At 42.9% G+C, this 18,829-nt stretch overlaps 2 protein-coding genes across 7 annotated transcripts in view; one reads left to right on the forward strand and one right to left on the reverse strand.

The window, feature by feature from the left end:
- SMC4 (structural maintenance of chromosomes 4) overlaps window positions 1–3,340 on the reverse strand; it is a 33,390-nt gene extending 30,050 nt beyond the window's left edge. For 2 of the 4 annotated variants that reach the window (XR_014885391.1, XM_085232573.1), the window contains exons 1-3: window positions 3,153–3,340; window positions 1,469–1,658; window positions 166–344 (exon numbers count right to left, since the gene is read on the reverse strand). Coding sequence is in view for 3 of the 4 variants with exons in the window: in XM_085232573.1 (XP_085088699.1) it covers window positions 166–344; window positions 1,469–1,598 (309 nt within the window). In the remaining variant the exon portion in view is untranslated. Of the gene's footprint in view, window positions 1–165; window positions 345–1,468; window positions 1,659–2,285; window positions 2,460–3,152 lie in introns of those variants that run through there. The other 2 variants (XM_085232575.1, XM_003209227.5) reach the window with 2 other exon arrangements.
- Window positions 3,341–3,475: 135 nt separating this feature from the next.
- Window positions 3,476–18,829, forward strand: part of IFT80 (intraflagellar transport 80) — a 43,206-nt gene continuing 27,852 nt past the window's right edge. The window contains exons 1-6 of one of the 3 annotated variants that reach the window (XM_085232576.1): window positions 3,476–3,969; window positions 4,234–4,490; window positions 5,478–5,560; window positions 5,867–6,092; window positions 13,053–13,163; window positions 16,170–16,238. In XM_085232576.1, the coding sequence (XP_085088702.1) occupies window positions 5,528–5,560; window positions 5,867–6,092; window positions 13,053–13,163; window positions 16,170–16,238 (439 nt within the window). In that variant the 5' untranslated portion in view covers window positions 3,476–3,969; window positions 4,234–4,490; window positions 5,478–5,527. The remainder of the gene's footprint in view (window positions 3,970–4,233; window positions 4,491–5,477; window positions 5,561–5,866; window positions 6,093–13,052; window positions 13,164–16,169; window positions 16,239–18,829) is intronic. The other 2 variants (XM_085232577.1, XM_085232578.1) reach the window with 2 other exon arrangements.

An 18,829-nucleotide genomic window follows, 5' to 3' on the forward strand; every position in this document is an offset into this window, starting at 1 on the left:
CTGCTCAGTAACTAAAAGAAAGGATATCACCACCAAAGCAATTCTAAAAGCTCAATACTCTTCAGTTTTTCTGACGTGAGGTTATGCGAAACTACAGGAAGGGCCACCAGCGTGCAGCAAAGCCTTACCTTCATTTAGAGATCGCTTACGGGAAAAGAAAATTACCTTATGAAAAGGTCCCAAAGTTTGCTCCCCTGCATAGGATTTGAAGTTCTGGTTTACAATGTGAGTTATCATGAGACGAGGAGCACTGGCTTCATTGGTCATTGCTGGAGGAGGGGGAGGAGAGATGCTACCCAAAATCTCTTCTAAACTCCGATTATCAGACTCCTCATTTGAGACTGCTAAAAACCATCCAAAATAAGCAGAAAGAAAATTAAGGCCATAAGCACTCAATGACCAAACACCTTTTAAAGTGCTCGATTTCAAAAGCAGACTGCATTTCTATATTAACCAAAGCTATACTTCTGCAACTATTGAAAGGAGCTAAGTGGAATTTAAATCCTTCTTTCCATGAACTGAATCTTTCAAAAAGAGACACTTAAGACACCCCATCGATTCACCAGTGGGTTTGTTCTTTCATTATGCAATTCCTACTCTAACACACTTTAATAGGCACTCCGCAATTACAATAGCTACAGCCGTCACAATAAGGCTACAAATCTGAAACAGGCAAAGTCTTCCTAATTAATAAGTGCAAAGCCACATTTCAAGCGTGCTCCCAAGTCACTCTGCAAGATTTGGGGATCGCTGCACAATGCTCTAAAGCTGTAATGACAGCACAACTGCTCTGCAAAGACAGGAAGTTTGTTACGAAAACAAACTGGCCCCCTGGATATCTGCTTGTTGTAAGCAAAGCAGCTTTTCAACAGTTACCAGCAGCTTTTCCTTCACATAGACAGTAGGTTTTGCCACCAATTTCAATTTATCAATCCATTTGTCAAATATCTGCGCTCAAATCATTTAATCATTTCCTGTCTCGCTACCCTAAAAGACACACACTGCTCTTTTTCCAGATACTTTCAGCAAAAACTCAACCCAAGAACCACAAGACAATGCACTGCTTCATGAAAAAGAAAGTCAAATCATTTTAAGAGTTAAATACATAAACGTGACATTTATTCCATTCCAAGAAATCTCATAGCATTGGCTGCATATAAGTGTGAAAAATCCTGGCTCTTGTACCACAACCTGGTACAGATCAGGAACATAAAATAGGCTTTATTAGGAGAAAATTCACTAATTGCTTTTGCACTTGTACTAAGTCACAAATCCCAACACTAACTCTTTGCAAAGTGCTTTAAAAGCGGTTTAAACACGTCAGGAGTCAAAGCTTTCAATCTTCCTTTCTAGATGAGAACAGAGCGAGTCCGATCTGGAATAGTCGGCAACTTCAGCTGAGCCCTGTTGCTCGCTATGCACCACGGTCAGGTTTACACGGCACCAGAAGCGCAGCGCTCCCACCTACCTTCTGCTGCTCCTTCCCCAGGCTGCCTGCCGTCTTGTTTTTCCACTTGCATGTCACCAGCGGGCTCCTCTACGGGCTGTCTGCCTTTCTGGTGGGCTGCTGTCGAGGTTTTGGTGCTCCTGCTCGCCATGATCTCAGCTGGCTGCTCCCCGGCAATTCCAAGCAATCAAACTATCGAAGGGATCTCTCTCTAACATAAACAAGAAAACCCCACCATCTCTGTGTTAAACTACAATCCCCTACGGAATACACCTATAAGTACAAACTTAATGCAGAAATGAAAGACCAGATGCATTTTGAAGACAAAAAAACCCAAATCTGAAACAAAAACTACAGCTGAAACTAATAAATGGATCGCCCCAAAAAACAACGGACCCGCCCTGATCTGCAGACAGCAGCCGTGCACCTCCTGAAGCCGATGGAGTTTGCACGCTCACAGAAATCACCGAACGGCCTGGGTTGGAAGGGACCTCAAGGATCACGAAGCTCCTCCAACCCCCCCAGCACACACAGGGCCACCAACCTCCACTTGGGGAGAGCAGCTGTGACGCCAGAGGCAAAAGAGTTAACGACGACGGCAGGAACGAAGCGGGGAGCCCGACGTCCGAGCTCTTTACACGCAGCATTCAGTCCCGACACACACTTTGCTTTCAGCACTCCATGCTGAGCGTATGTACACACAAACAAAAAGACCTGCGTAGTCAGAGCACAGGCTTCACCCTCCAACAGCTTCCATCAATACGCTCCTTTTGTGAGCCGCAGCGCAGCCCCGACTGCCAGCATTCGGCATCTAACAGCCAGCGCAACGTGAAAATACCTTCATCCCTGGTGATGTTAGAGCTATGCGAGCAGGGAGGAAACACACAGCAGTCCACAGGTCGGTACTCCAACACGGTTCCCACAAAACGCCAAAGAGAAAGCGACCGGCGGGAGGGAAACTCTCTAAAGAGTTTCAATCAAAGCGGGGAAAGCAGTTTGCAGAGAAACAGACATGAGAAAGTTTACTTCTCACCAGATAAAAAAAAACTGACGTGGTTAGAAAGTCATCTCACAATTGGTGCCAATCATTTGACGTTTGCAGACCTACCCCCAGCCCACACTCTCATGAGAGTCCTTCATTTGGGACAATGGGGGAGGGGGAAAAAAAAACGAGACACTGAGCTCGTTTTAAAGCGGTCGCAGCCCGTGCTCCGGTTTCGGAGCTCCGTCCCGGGGCAGCCGCAGCCTCTCCCGGCACCGGGCTGCCTTTTTCTTCCACAGCCGCCGCTCTCCACAGCGCAGCTCCACCCGGCACCGCGCTGCGGGGAGGGGAGAGAGGCGGCGGCGGGCAGGAAGCCGTCCTTATCGCAAGCCTTTCGGTAGCGATAACCGATGTCAGCAAGAAAATCTTTTCTTTTTCCTTTTTTTTTTTTTTTTTTTTAACACCCCCCCCCATCACTTGACACAGCCCTGCACTGAGCATCCGTTGGAAACCCAACAGTTTGGCTTTCGCCCTCCGAGGGTAAAAAGCCGCGGGCGGAGCTCCCACACACGGCTCCGCGCGTCCTCACATCCCGACTCGCAGCACGGAACGGCGCGGCGGCACTCAGCGCCGTGAAGGAACGGCCGCCGCCTCGCGCTGCCCTAGAGAGGGGAGCGAAAGGGAAGAACGCGGCGCCCGCCGTCCCCCGCCCCTTCTGCTCACCTCCGGCGCTCCGCTCTCCACTCTCGCTCCCTCGGGCCGCCCGTCCGCCCCGCCGGCCGTGAAGGAAGCCCCGGCTCCGACCGCCCCGCGGCAAAGCACCGCGCTCAACGCGGACGGGCGGCGGCCGTTCGGGCGCTCCCGGCTCGCGCCGCGACTCGGCGGCTTCCACACTCGAAAATGGCGCCCAAACGGCGAACTCGAACCGAAATTCGTTAGAAAGGCGCGGGGCAGGCTGGGGCGGGAGGGGGCGGGGCGGCCGCGGGTTTGAAAGGAGGAAAAAGCCGCGCCGCGCGCCATCTTGGCGGCCGTTAGCGGGGCGGCGCGTCCTGCGGGGGCGGCCGGTTTGGGTTTATTTATTTTATTTTATTTTATTTTATTTTTTATTCTTTCCCCTCTTCCCCGGTGTGTTGGAGGAGCAGGCGAAGCGATATCTGCGGCGTTTCAGCCGTGCCTGCGTGGAAGGGATTAAATCTCTTCGTTGCAGAAGTAGGTCAGGGGGCGGCGCTTAGGGCGCCGGGCGGACGGCGCGGCGGAGCGTTCCGCCAAAAAAAAAAAAAAAAGAAAAAACACTAAAAAAACCACAAAAAGAGAAAAAAAAGGATTAAAAAGTATTTAAATAAATAAAGTGGAAACGGGTCTCGCTTTGAAATCAGCGCTCGCTCACGGGCGGCGCGGTGACGCGCTGTCACACGGCGCTGCGCTGCGCGGCGCTTCTCGCGGGACGCGGCCATAGAGAGACGTGGCCATAGAGACGGCGCCGCCGCACGCCGAGCTCGCGGAGCCGAGGGAGCCGCGCGCCGCCCCGCCGCCGCCGCAGGTAAAGGCAGAGCCGGACGGGGGGCGGCTGCGGGGAGATGGGAGGGGCGGCGCTGGGCGGGCGGATGGCGAGGGCGGCGGGGGACGGTTCGTCAGCTGAGATCCCGAGCGGTGCCGGCGGGGAGGCGGCCCGTCGTGACCTCCCTCGGGCTGCGGGGCGAAAGGAGGCGGTTCTGGCACGAGCGGAGAGCGAGACGGGCCGCGGGGATGAGGAGAGCTCCTGCCCTCCCCTCCCCCCTCGAGCCGTTGCTCAATCTCCCCTCAGATCCTCCGCTGCCCCGGAGGGACGACGGCCGAGGCGGCAGGGCAGCGCGGGCCGAGCTCCCGCCGCTCCGCATCGCTGCCCGCAGCTCCTCTACGCCGCGTCCCGTGAGCGCTGCCCACAAACGCCTTCATCTCCGCTGAGCTGAGCGCTGTGAGCTCCGTGCCTGTTGGCGGCAGGTGGAACTGCCAGAACCGTGATTGTGCAGTGCGATAGGAAGGGCTCTAAGCGAGGCGTCACCGCGGGGCGAACGGCAGCCGGTGGGTTAGGGGTTCTGTGGGGTGCTCGGAAAACGGGCAGGTGGGATCCGGGCACGCAGATGGGACGGTTCTGCTGGCACCGCTGTGAGGGAGTCAGAGATGGGGCTGAAAGGCCAACTGATGTGCCTGGATAGTGAGGATCACAGCACAGCCTTTGGTTCGGGGAATGAGGAGGATATTAGACATTCAAATATGAGAGAAATGTTTAAAAATAAATATAGCTATTGCACGTTTTAATTGGTGTAACATAGGGCTGAAATGAACTCTTATCCTTTGAACGTCCTTTTTACATTTCTCAAATTCCGCACGGTAACTGTTTGACCCGTCGTTGTTCTTATGGTGGAAAACATTTGGAGGCTCAGAGGTCACATCGTGCATCATTGCTCTCCTCAGTTCCCCGTCTGCTCCCACCCTTTGTGCTCCCCCCTTCCCACCCTGAGGGCTGGCAGTGCTCACACAGCACAGAGCCTCCCAAAGGCTTTGGCTGTTGCACTATGGATGAATACAGGGCTGTAGGACCTCACTGACCTCGCCATGGAAATACTGTGTTGCAGTGAAGCACGGTGGACATTACAAGTAGCAGTGGGTGGCAGTAAGATGATGTATCATTTGGTCCTGGCAGGGTTGTCTTCCCAGCAGGACTTTTCATTCTGTGTTTTCTCACAGGGCTGCCACTAAGCATGAAGGTTCTTGATGAGTTTGTGATTCCAGGTTTTCCCTCACTACCATCACAGCTGTGTGTGCACGAGGGAACTTCAGTGTTTCCTTTTACAGTGTTCCAGCAAAGCACACCTGGCACCACTTGCTCCTGCCCAGCATGCAAGGGTGCTGCTGGATTCTGTACAAACCCCTAAAACCTCATTTTGGAGCTTATTTTGACACAGTACTAATGTAATGTTGCTTATTTGAAAGCATTTTGTTGTAGTGTTGGTATCTTCCTTTTGAGTTTCGGCTGCCTATATATGTGCTCATTCTGTTTTATTGCAGTTAGAATATACCTGCATACCTCGTTTAAATGCTCCATCTGAACAACCAAAATGAGACTGAAGACTTCACTTTTAAAGGAACCAAAACATATCCTTTATCTTACAATAAACCACCGAAATCCATGCTATATTCTCATGTAGTTTATCTTCTCGGAAGGGTTTTATTTATCATGAATATTTGTCACATGCTATGGTTTGTCTGCTTTATTTCTCATGGAGTTTCTACCAGCTTTTCTTGAAACAAACAAGCAGGGAAAGAATGAAGAATTGTATTTCCTGTATCTAAAGTATTCTGCGCAATAGCATTGAAGTAATGTTCAAGTATTGAAGTAATGACCATTTAATAAGTATTTTTAACAATTAAAACTTTCAGACTTCCTTAATTTAATTAAACATAAGGAATTAGTTAGCTGTGTGGGATGGACCACAGCTGACGAGCTGTATTCCTGCAGTGATGATCACCAGATTCTGAAATGGAACCTTCTAACGAGTGAGACGACTCGAGTAGTGAAACTTCCAGATGATACTTATCCCATAGACCTTCACTGGCTTCCCAGAAGTGTTGGTGGGAAGAAGCAGTCCCAAGCTGAGAGCTTCGTTCTTACGAGTTCTGATGGTATGGCAATTTAAAACATTTCTAACTTTATACCACTTTGTGTGTGAGAAATCATTTGCATTTAAATAGTCTGAAATAAAGCAGTTTTGAATGCTGATACACCAGTTGCACTGATGTAAAAATGCTTCAAAATCAATATGTTGCATTACTGTAATTTTTTCTGATACAACATTACTAGATATATTTCTTTCTTTCAACAGATGTATAATTTTGTATGTAAGGTCAAATTCTGTCCTCTTTGGTAGCTCATTTCACACTTGGCTCTTTGATAAAACAGTAGCTTCCAATATGTCTCCACTGCTACTACACAGATATCGGATTGCTTTTAACTCTCAAAACTGAAGATGACCAAAATACTGAAATAGCTTCACCATGGTATTTAATATCAATGTAGGCCATTTCTGGGGCATATCTTGTATGTGTTTTCTGCACTGTCTCGAATATCTCTCTCAAGCCTCGAGTTCTGGCTGTCAGCAGGGATGTAAGACTGATCTGTATGACTCACGTACTGCCAGATGTACCTATTGTTTCTTCCCAAGCCTGCCAGTTTTAAAACTTAGCTTACAAGGACCTTGATCCTTTAGGAAACTTGACTTTTTGGTTTGCTTGTTTTATTTTACATTGACCTCATTGTAAATATCGTTCTGGAACAAAAGCACAGCTAAGAGAAGTAGTCCTTGATGCAGGCTGTAAGTGCCTGACTGGCAAAAGCCTGCTGCTGGGGCTGGGATGTTATTTTGAGATGGATTTCTGATAATTTCATGAGGTACATCCAAGAACTTGGCGCATGAGTGACTTAGAAAAGCTCTATGGTTTGCTCACAGAAGTTGGACAGTCCTTACGTAGGTATTAACATTTTATACATTCCTTTTACTTCACTGAAAACACTGGAAAGTTTGAGAACAAGTCAATTAAATTGTCTTGCCAATAGCAGTAATTATGTGCACGAAGAAGCAGATCTCATCAATATACTCAACTGAGTTTATACTCTTTTGTCAGCAGTCAGAGGTCCTGGTGGTGAAGCTGTTTGTCTACACAAATGGTAGCAGTGGGAGTTGCTCAACAACGGACTCAAAGCAATATGCTGCCCTAAATCCGCCAGCTCTTTCAGGCAGAACAGCTCTTGGCCAATTGTAGAGTTTCCATCAGGATATGGCCATCTGCCCATGACCTTATTGATAGTTTTAATAGGAATGGTGGATGATTTCCAGTTAACTTCTGCCCAAGTTTAGCCAGAACCTTGAATTTCTGGATCTAGCTCTCATTGGTGAGTGCAGCTTACATGGCCAGCTTCCCAGTGAGTCTGATTGGAAGAGGTTTGTTACAGGGCAATAGCAGTCTGGTGCTGATGAGTCCAGCGTGGCTTTCTGTATGGGTAGAGAAAGCCATGTATTCCATGTATTTGAAGAAAGCAGGAAAGTTCATTCCATGCATTAAATTTTGTTGATTTCTCTGGCTGCTGATAACGGTTGCACTTAAGAAATTAGGAAGGATAAGAGTTCAGTTCACAGAGTGAAGGCCAAGTTGTTGGTTTTTTTTTTTTTTTTCTTTTTTTTTTTTAAGATTTTCTGTAATTCCTATGGAATAAATGCACTAAACTTACAGAGCAATTGCAGGACATTGTTTGGCCTGAGTCTGAAATCAGCTCACTGTGGCATCCTCCATCCCCTATATATGGGAAGGAAAAATGGGGAGAGAAGTTTTCTGAACAGAAGTGCAATTTTTGCAGTACTTGATGCTGAATTTTGCTGTGCCTATTAGGCAGCTGGGCCTGATGAGGTATTCATAGAACTGTGGGCTGCTTTGGGTTGGAAGGGATCTCCCTGCAGGCATTCGAGGCCAGGCTGGATGTGGCTCTGGGCAGCCTGGTCTGCTGGTTGGCGACCCTGCACATAGCAGGGGGTTGATCATTGTGACCCTTTTCAACCCAGGCCATTCTATAATTCTATGATAAATCACTTCAGCCCCACCTCTGCCACGGGCAGGAACACCTCCCATGGCCCCAGCACTGCAGTAATGGGGCACCCACAGCTCTGGGCAGCAGTGCCAGGGCCTCACTGCCTCTGAGTGAAGGATTTCCTCACATCTAATCTGAATCTCCCTTTTTAGTTTAGAGCCATTACCCCTTGAAAAGAAAAGGGATTTTTTTTGTTTAATTATGTAAATGATTGTGTCACTCTATTTCAGTTGGAATCCATATGCAACTTGAAAGTCTTTGACCTTTCATTGTCCAGCTTCTAGAGATCAGCTTGATCAACTTTCACTTTCTTTTAATGCAGATGCTTCTTGCTTGCATGCGGTATAAAGTGAGTTGACTATCTGCCAACTTCAGTGCAGTGGGAGATTTTTGGTTTTGTTGCTCTTTGTGGATGTGTAGGCCCTTTGTATTGCCCAGTTCTCAGCACAGCCCTAAGACTTACCACCTTAACAGTGTTAGAGCTGCAGTTGGTATCTTCAGTTCAAACTGCAGTCTCGTAGCCTGCCCTGCTTCTTGCTGTGACACGGGGTTGTACAGAGCAGTAGATACCCTGGGGATAACATGGGATATTACACAAGGAAGACAGGATGTGATTTTAATTCAATTTATTGAGCTGAATTCCCAATTTGTATACGTGCTTCAAGTCTGAATTTAAGTGAAAGAGTAAAACTGACCTAGAAACCCTTTTTTCCCCGTTCCCTAAAACAATAAAGAAAATGGGGATTCTATGGTCAGTCTTGTAGGGGGCTGGCAGGCAGGTGGGAATTTGGGAGCTACCTCTGGTACGGTTTAATTAGCATTGCTGTTACTCATGGAATGAGGAATTCACATCATAATCAATTCACTTCTTTTTCTTAACTGCTGTTAAGGGATGAGCTCTCAGCAATGGCTGGGAAATTCAGCCTGAAAATGTGGTTTCTGGAAAACAGTTGAAGAGATGTATTTGTGAACAATTGTAGTTTTATTTGTTAGCTTTTCCTCAGTGAAACTGAAATAGAAAACAGTGCTGACCAATTGTGAAAGGATGAATGGGGATAAAGCTCAATGCAGAAGGTTTTGGAGTTTTTCTCTTAGTGTAATCTGGCACTTTCAATGGATACAGATATATATATAGAGAGAGAGAGAAGCAACTTGCAGAGATGTTTTTTGCACATGTGCAAGCAAATTGTTCATACACTTAAAATGCAATCATTTATTTCTGAATTGCTATATTTTTCAAATAGTAATAGTAAAATTTAAAATGCTGTTTAGCTACTAATTACATAGCACATGTGTCAAGCCTGCAATTTTCCTGCAGCAGCTCATTCATATCTGTGATAAGAATTCCTGGAAATCTGCTGAATCTGATGGAAACTGAGTCTCACGTCTTTACAGAGTTGCATCAATTCCTGGTTGAACTCCAGATATTTGTGAAATTAGAGCAAATGTAAATTTAATCCTCTTGGGCTTTCTTCTGAGTTGCATCTCTGGTGGAATATTGTCTTTTGCTTCCTACTTGAGCTGGGCACGTTACTGCTTTCTTTACAAACATAAAGGAAATACTCAGCTTTAAACTGTGTATTAAGCACAACTCGTAAGGAATTGGACCTATTTTTTCAGCTTGTATATTATTGATCATTTTCTATTAGGTCAGCATTTAAGAGTCTATGAAATGTAATGAACAAAACATACGTGTTTTATGGTCTGTATTTGAATAGGCTGCTAATCTCCCACTTGACATTCCTCCAGAACTGGAGAGTCAATTTAAACTTGAGGACAGCTTCTGTACTTAATGAAGATAAGGGAACAGTATTTTGCAGAACTGATACTTTAAAAAGGTTAAATTGAATCATTTCCATTGAATCGCTTCTATCTATTCCAAGCATATAGCTAAATTTTTCCCTTTCTTAATTGCTTATAAGAAGACAATAATTTTGAAAGCCACTACTACCTGAGTGTTAAATTAAAGACAGAAGAAGGCAGCGAAATCCATTGAAACTTGACCTTGGAACAACTTCTGCCTAAGAATGCAATGAAAAAGCCCAGTATCTAATGGGTCACATTCATTTGATTCTCATCAGTTGTAAGTTCACGTGTTGGAAAAGTAGAGAAATTACAGAAATGAGGATGATAGCCATGATAACTTGATTTGTTGTGCTGTAGCGTTATGGTACACTTTTAAAACACATGATTGTTTTTCCAGATGCTTCTATCTTAGTGCCTAAGATGAGCCTGTTTTTATTTGAAAGTATATTCTTTCCTGCTAGGCTACAGTTTGCTGTGCTTTGTTACTGGGAAGATGCCTTGTGACAGAAGTAAGGGCTGGTAGAGCAGGAAGGGATGCAGAAAGTTGGTCGGTGAGTTGGATGCTTCCCAGTGGAAGAGGATTCTGCTCTGTGATGTGGCCATTGTTCTCCTGATGTGACTTACACCAAAATATCACACTGCTTTGTGCGTTTGATTGTCCTGGGATGTATCAGGTTGGAGGGCTTTCTTACGGGAATACAGAGACCTCAGATTCACTCTGGGTCAACGAGAGCTGGTCCAGCACTACAAAATTCTCTGTATTCTTTGCAAAGCAGCTCTGAAGGCTTTAAGTTGGATACTGAAAGTTGATGGACTCTTTGAGTTCTCTGTGTGTGCTAGCTTACTGTTGCAAGGCTGATTATTATTTTTTTCTTTCCACTTGTAATATCAGTGAAATACGTACATGATGACCATGAAGAGCTCAGTCATGCAGTGTTGAATAGTGTTGGTAATGCCACGAGAATGTAATCCAATGGTTAGAAGAAGGTGTTCTGCAATGGATAAAGGTCCTGGCTATGGGCTGAACAAATATGCTGCATCAAATGAGAGAGGTGGTCAGAAGAAAAAATGCTTTTTTAATAACTGAAGGCTATTCAGTTGGGAAGGACAGCATTAGCTGTGGAATGCCTGTGAATCCAGCTACTACTTATGTACAAGAAATGAGAATCTCACACCTGTGAAATACTCTGTAACTAGAACATTGCAATGAATATGGAGGGACCAGCATTGATAATCCTAGAAGCTAAGAATTAAGTGAATGAGGAGGAAGCTGTTTTAGAATTAGTTTTGTGAAGGAAAAGAGGATGGGATAAACCAGCTGTCCAGAGGGCTCTCTTGGATATAAATATGTGTGGTGAGGAAAAGCAAAAATGTTTAGTTCACTGTGTTATATTTTAAATGGTCACTTCAAAGAAACTGATTTATACAGACCATTCTGCTTCAGTGTTAACTCTTCTACTTGGAAGTCTTACAGTGGCAGAGATTTGGCTGAGGATTGTTGCCTATTTGTTCATATGCTTAAAATGAAGACAAAGCATAATTGTATTCATTTGAGTAACGCTGCAGAGAGCAGTGGTGTGTGTTTGATGTTTATTTCCTGCCAGATCTAGCAGAATGCTTTTTGTTTGTTTGCAGTCGGGTTTTGTTTTCAGCTTTTGTTTCTGTTTTGTTTTTGAAACCAAAGTGCAAAATAAAACATGGGAAGCCAGAACACAATGAAAGTGGATTCAGGCTTCTGGAAGCACACCCATCCTGGCTGCTGGGATTTTCATGTGCCTTTAATGCAGTGATGTCTTAGTTTTACCTTCTGCTAACGTTGATAACGCATTTCTTTACTGAAGAAGCCAGGTATTGAGCTCCTGCAGATGAGCTGCGTGGTCAAACTACTCCAGGGACCAGAAGGAACCTCCCAGCCTTCTCCAGCTCGCAGTGCCTTGCAGCACCCACAGCACAGAGAGCTGAACCCAGCTGTGTGCTGGAAGCTTTCACGTTAGCTGCTGACTGCTGGAAGGTTCTTGTTGATATCACTGTTCTAACTGGTTATCTAGTTCTGCTTAGGAGAAACTGGATTTTAACTGATTAAGCTACCTTCTTTTTATCCACTTTGGATAAGGTTATCATTAGGGCTCTAACCAAAGAAAATACCTTCAGATATGGACTCCAGACACTTGAATATCTTGGTAACTGAAAATATAGTCCCCGTTCTCTGTGTGTTTTTTCAATATGTTCTGGGATCCTGCTATTTAACCAGAACAGGTATGGCCTGTCTTATAATTCATATTCCCTTGCAGGAGGGTCATATGCATATGTTATTAGTGGAAAAATGATCCCATCTTAAGTGATGGAGCATTTGCACGCACTTGGTGTGAGGTATCCATGCATTGTTCATCTCAAGGAGCTCTCATGCTGGGAGTAGCTTCTCGTGGTTCATTGGCTGGTAGATTAGGTAAATTAATTCGAAAAAGGTTTTGGTTTTAAAGTGGTTAATTTGAATGTGAGCTATTCTAAGCCACACTTTTGTTCTGCCACATGTTTCCAAGCCCTTCTTTGTCTGCTCTTTGGTCCAGTTTAAATTTGATCTTCCTGGATTTAAGCAACATCCCTCATTTGGAAAGAAAGACTTCCTCATGCTTCTGTTGAAATCATTAATAGCTTTGTTTTTGGCTTCTGTGAATTTCCATAACAGCTCCATAATGCAGGCAGTAAGACTTCCTCAGAGAAACGCGCTCGCTGCTGGTCAGATTGTACTCACTTTTCCATTATCCTTTTGGTGCTGAGTGATTTTTCAGATCTTAAAAAAAGAAAACACAAGGGCTCTCCTGGGCTGCAGAGCGCGTACCTCTGTTTGTTAGCTCTCAGACAATGAAATAGCAGCAGGCAGCTGCGTCCCCAGAGACACACGCAAGCCTTAGAGGGGCATGAGCAAAATGAACCGTCAAAACAAAGGCCGTACATACCACAAGGAAAGAGCACAACTCATTTGTACAAACATTTCAGCTGGTTTACAAGTGTTTCTTTTGCAAGAGTGCGTTTGTTTGGGCTAGTCGTAGTTGTGAAGAATGTAATTGCGTGTTCTGATCTTGGTTTTGTTGGTTCATTCCTCTGGTTTTTGTGTATGCATTTACGACAGAAGATAAGAATAAATATCGGTCCACAAAATTAGATACTCTATTTCTATACTGATCTTTTTTGTTCAGGGAAATTCCACTTAATTTCAAAAGTGGGAAGAGTAGAGAAAAGCGTGGAAGCCCACAGCGGAGCCGTGCTTGCAGGGAGGTGGAATTCCGAGGGAACGGCGTTGGCTACAGGTAAGGAAATGAAGGGGGTTGAAAACGAAAATAAGGAAGGCTCCCTCGAAATGGAACCTTTGGGGTTTTTAGTGTGCAAAGATGATACGCAGTGAAGAAATGGAAGGGTACAAAAATGTAGTATTGGATTTATGAAACTATCCATAAAATGTGTAGAACGTAAGGACCTTAATCTATGTGAAAGCACATTTTAGCATATTTTAGAAATAGAACTTAATCCCTGGCATACATTTAAAAGATGTGGTCCCAAATTTCCTAGCATATATTCTTCTAATATATAGAATTTGAATTAATAAAACTGAGTCTATTAAAGTGTTCACACACGGATCTAGCTTTAAATTCCTCTGCAAGAATGGGATTGAAATGGAAATTCAAAATCAGCAACAAATAAAGTTAGCTACAGTAAGGGATTTCTAATGTCTTCCTTATCAGGGTATCATCACCTTGTTTAATAGAAATTAATTTGGTGCTACTTATTAATGATGTTTTAGAATTATTAGCACTACTTTAATACAAAAGAGAGTAAAAACATTGTTATGTGATCCTGCTAATTATGTATTGTCCTACATACTTGATGGCAAATGTTTTCAATATCAGAATTCTTAGAGGCTTCTACAGATATTCTGCTTTTCATACATGAAGGAGAATATTTGATTTTTTTTTTTCTTGTCTGTTATGACAAAAGGTTTCTATGTTGGTATGTTTATACCTTGCAGATGGCATTGGACCAGTGAAGGTTACTGAGGCCTCGTGAGCTTATTGAATGTTCCTGTGCTGCTCTTCCTTGGTTATTAGGAGCAGTGCAGTCTTGCTGCTGTCTCCTCCTCCTCTCTGCTGAGGCTGGGAGAGTGATCTCCAACATCCACATCTCTATGTGTTTTTGTTCTTTTAAATCTTTTGGTATTTTTGTCAGAAAACCAAAACAAAGCTATCTTGATGTTGAGGAGAAGCTAATTACATTTCCTGTGATGTACTTCTTGATTTCTGTTGGTGGCAGAGTTTTCTGCAGCCCCCTGTTGATCTAGCACAGCTGATTGTTTTGGACAAATTCCAGCTCAGTCCAGAAGCACTGAAGATAATTTTGGATCTGCTTGTTTCCAGACTCAGTCTGACTCTAAAATGCTGCCTTAAGGAGCTCTGTCTGGCATATTCCTCTTAAATCCCAGAGGGACAGAAATATTGTTCTTTTAAGAGACAGATTTGTGTCAAGGACTTCTCCGAAGAAAAAGTTGGAATTACCTTTTTCAACTTGATTTTTTTTTTTTTTTTTTTGAAAGCTTGTATGATATGCTCTGAGATCAACCACTCATGTACAGCAGCTGTGCCTTGGGAAATAGTGGCTCATTGGTGGTACCGTATCAGTTAAAATACTCTTTATGGGTCTATTTTAGTAGTGTCAAATGGGCACAAGAAAGATTTTTAACAATTTTATGCTTTTTAAACAATTTAAATGCTAAATCTGCCATGTATCAAAACTAAAAATCCAGTAAAAAAATTAGAAGGAAGAATGGCACCAAAGGTCCAGATGCACCTTTTTCCTGATTAATTGAATTTGGGATGTTTAAATAGGGTCACAGAAGTTTGCATTTCAAACACATTAAACAATCTCTGGATTTTATGGCTAAATCTGCTGTACAGCATAAACATATAAGCAAGTAAACTTATTTTCCTTGGTATCACGCAGTTATTTTGTGAAAACCAAACCTTCCTGATTGGGCCTTCAGTTATCTTCAGATTTACCATTTATCAACTGTGGAGCCTCCAGTCTAACACATGAAATCTGTTCCTTCTGTCTTTGGACTCGTAAGAGACTCATTGAATCAGCCTTTGGGACTTTGAACTGTAAATAGATGTAGGCTACAGAATACAGAACTTGAGATATTTAAATAGGGATGGACTTTCTCTTGCCAGGAGCATCTTCAGATCAGAAAACCAAAGCCTGCATGCATGTCTGACCTTGGGCTGCTTGCAGACCAGCACTGCTCCCATTTTCAGTTGACATAAATACATTGCTTGCAGATTTTCAGATGGAATTTATAGAGTTGCAATTGGATATTCAACTCAAAAATTTGATCACATCTCTTGACGAGACTTTAATAAAGTTCTCTCTTTAACAGAGAGAAATGTCCCCTGCTTCACAGTCATGCCTTATTCATGTCATTGCTTTTGGCAGTATGCTCATTTGTGAGCATATATTATCAAGGATGCAGTACAGGGAGAGTATAATTTCATGAAAAATCTCCAGTGAGTGCCTGAAGAACTCACTGAGAATTGCAGCCACTGTCACTGAACCATACTGATGCACTAGTATCACAGAAACAAAGTCAAATATCCCACTAATTTTATGTTGGGTTGTTTTTTGTTTTTTGGTTTTTTTTTTGCTCTCTCTATAGAATACATTTTACAAGGGCTGCTATTTTGTGATGTTGGCTCATGACATAATAGGCAAATGTTGGTATGGCAGTAGAGGTTGAACCTTCCTGCCAGTGTCCCATTGCACTTTGTTGCCGTGTGACAAAGCAAGGAGGTCACCTCTGCTGGTGCAGGTTTTGACAAGCGTGGTGTGCAGATTTGTTCATCCTTGGTGAAAATGTATAGCAAATGGTGATGACTATACTGAAAAATACTGTTTCAATCTATCCAGCAGAGTTACTGTGCTCGTTGTACCTGTTGTAGTTTGAATGGAAATAAATAGGAGGCAATATTCTTGGAGCAACCCGTGTGTGTGTGTGTGTGTCGCAAGGCAATTCCTCTTCACTCAGTGCAACCCAAGCCAAAAGGTTGGACAGCCACGCCATAGGGATTGTCAGGACAGGGAGAGATTTATTGGTAACAGTGCTAAAAAGCTTAAATATTGTTTCTTTGAAGTACTATTGCCATGTTAGGAAGCCAACATACATGACATTTGCGTTGTAACGACACAACCTTATTTTAACTTATACAATAACTGTGCAACCGTCATGACTGTTAGACTTCTAAGTTTTAATTTTTGTGATAACTTTACAGTTGGTGAAGATGGCCAAGTGAAAATCTGGTCCAAAAGTGGAATGCTGAGATCCACTTTAGCTCAGCAAGGTAAGTTAATTTTCTTGAAGTTCAATTACAACTTTGAATTTGGATAATATAAGATAAATGTAAGTAACAGACCCTAAGCCTGCTAGTAATGGTTTGATTAGGGACTGTTAGGCTTAGATATACTTCACTGAAGTTAAAGATAAGACTCAAATGCAGTGGGAAGTACATCTTTGACTTTATATTGGGAATATTGACTTACATGAAGCTTATTACAGAATCACAGTGTTGGAAGGGACCTCAAGGATCGTGAATCCCCAACCCCCCTGCCACATGCAGGGCCACCAACCTCCACATTTAATACCAGCCCAGGCTGCCCAGGGCCCCATCCAGCCTGGCCTTGAACACCTCCAGGGATGGATTGGGCATCCACAGCCTCTTTGGGCAGCCTGTATTGTCCTAACTGTTGCCATCAAACTGTTCAAAAGCACACTTAACAGGCTTCTTTGTGAAGAGTGGAGTTTGACTGGTAGACAATTTATTATTAGATAATCAAATCAGTAGAAGAATAGTTAGATGTGTTATAGTGCTCCTGTTGTATTCCCATGGACTGTCATTGTGGTATGTCATGTACAATAGAAATGTCATTATATTCCATGTGTCATGTAAGTTGGAAACAATATCTCACTCATCGAATAGAGACTGTTGTCATTATTCATCCAATTGGCCTTTCAGTTATTCAACAGCAGCAGACGTGATATTAAAATGCAGTACTTTGAGACTCTCTATATCACATTTCCTTTTGCTTGCTTATAAAGGCATTCTTAGTAAATATTTACAAAGCACAAGATTTTCTGCAACAAAGAAGAGCATATATTGCCTGTTTTATCTTTTTTTGAATATTATATGTTCTATGAATTTTTTGTCAGGTGATCTTTTTTCAAGATAAAGCACAATCTTCTTACATAGAGGTTTCTCTTTTGTTTTGGCTTGGCCTGGGTCAATTGCCATAATGTAAGGAAATTGGCAAAAATATGTATTTCATTTTATTACTGAATTATGATTAGCAGTTGTGATATGAGTATGAAATACTTTCTGATATAGATCCCAGTTCTCTTGTTTTAGGTTTTGTAACATTCGTTGTTCAGCTGAAATGGTTTATACTCAGTCCCTCCTCCCATAATTCTTTTTAGGTGATAAACATAAAGGACAAGCTCTGTCACTTACTTTTTTAATAAGATGATTGTTTTCAAGGAATAAAAGAAAAAACTGCCAAATGTAAAGTATTAGTGCAACATTTTTAGACAGCAGTTTCAGCTCTATGCTGAGGATTCTGGGGAGGGACGAAATCCAGTTTTTAATATTAAGCCACGGACTTTGCAGATGAAACTATGAACTAAAAAAGAGATCGTTTAGAGCATTGCAAGAGTGCTTGGAAGATGCAAAGTGTCTCCAGGTTAGTTCCTCTGCCCAACTGAATCCAGTAACTCATGTAATACATGCAGACAGTCCTACTGAGCTGAAATCCCTCTGCTGAAATTCTTTGTTGAGCTGGGGCCCTGGAGGCCTAACCTTGATCTTGGCTCTGCAACCACAGTTTCATGCACACTAGAGCATTTCAATTTTGATTTTTATATTAATCAATTTAAAATCACCTGATTGTGAAGTACGATGGTGTAAGCTGCGAATGTGTGTTCATGCAAACAATGTTTGGTATTAATAAAAAAAAAAAAAGCATTTTAAAGTTACAGTTTTGAACATTTTTGTACTATTTCAGTGAAGATACTGAGCTAGATTTTGTTTTTCAGCCTTCATACATTGAGATCATGTGATCTTTTGACATTTTTTAAGAAACCACATGCACCTGGGGTTGGGTTAAATGTCAGACCCTTATCTCTTTCTAAAACAAATTATCTAAATTCTTTCAACCTGTTGAAGGCATTTTAACCACAGGAGTGAATGTAAAGTCTATTTCAATTCTGTTGAGGAGGTTCATATTCAGATGTGATGTGTTTTCATGTTTACCATGTACAAAGACAAGCTAACCAAACTGTAAGTTTTGAGGGGAAAAAACAACTTGAAGCACGCACTTCTTTATTTCTCACTTGATATGTTTCAGGCTTGTGTGTTTTATGAAGCTCATAATGTAAGAGACATTCCAGTTGGCAGTAAGCAAGTTGAGTTTCCATTAATTGGTTAGAGTTTCTGGTGCAGCGGGTTGGTTCTGCATGAAATAATTATCTTCCTATATTTGTGTTTTAAGATAAGAACCTGCGAGGCTCCAAAGCCCTTTAAACTTGATAGGATCAGATTCCCAGAGACCGTTCTGTAAGCTGCTGGCATACCTGGGATCAGGATAGGATTCTGCAGAAAAATGAAAGTTTTTTAGGAGAGATATATCATATTGGAGCTAATTTTTCACTTCTGTATCAATAATCTTGAGAAATGAAAGGATTACCGTTGCTAGCATTCTACTCATTCCACTCTTTGTATTAGAAATAAATTTTCAGGCTCTTATCTTTGCTTGATGGTCTACATGCCTGCTCTATCTTTGGATTTTTATTCACTAGAAAAACACGAACATATATTTTTCCCTTTTTAGCTTTTTCAGTACTTATATGGAGCTCTGTGGCCACATGTCCTATGTCGTGCCA

Source organism: Meleagris gallopavo, chromosome 11 (genome assembly GCF_905368555.1).
Source record: "Meleagris gallopavo chromosome 11, MGAL_WU_HG_1.1, whole genome shotgun sequence".
NCBI lineage: Eukaryota > Metazoa > Chordata > Aves > Galliformes > Phasianidae > Meleagris > Meleagris gallopavo.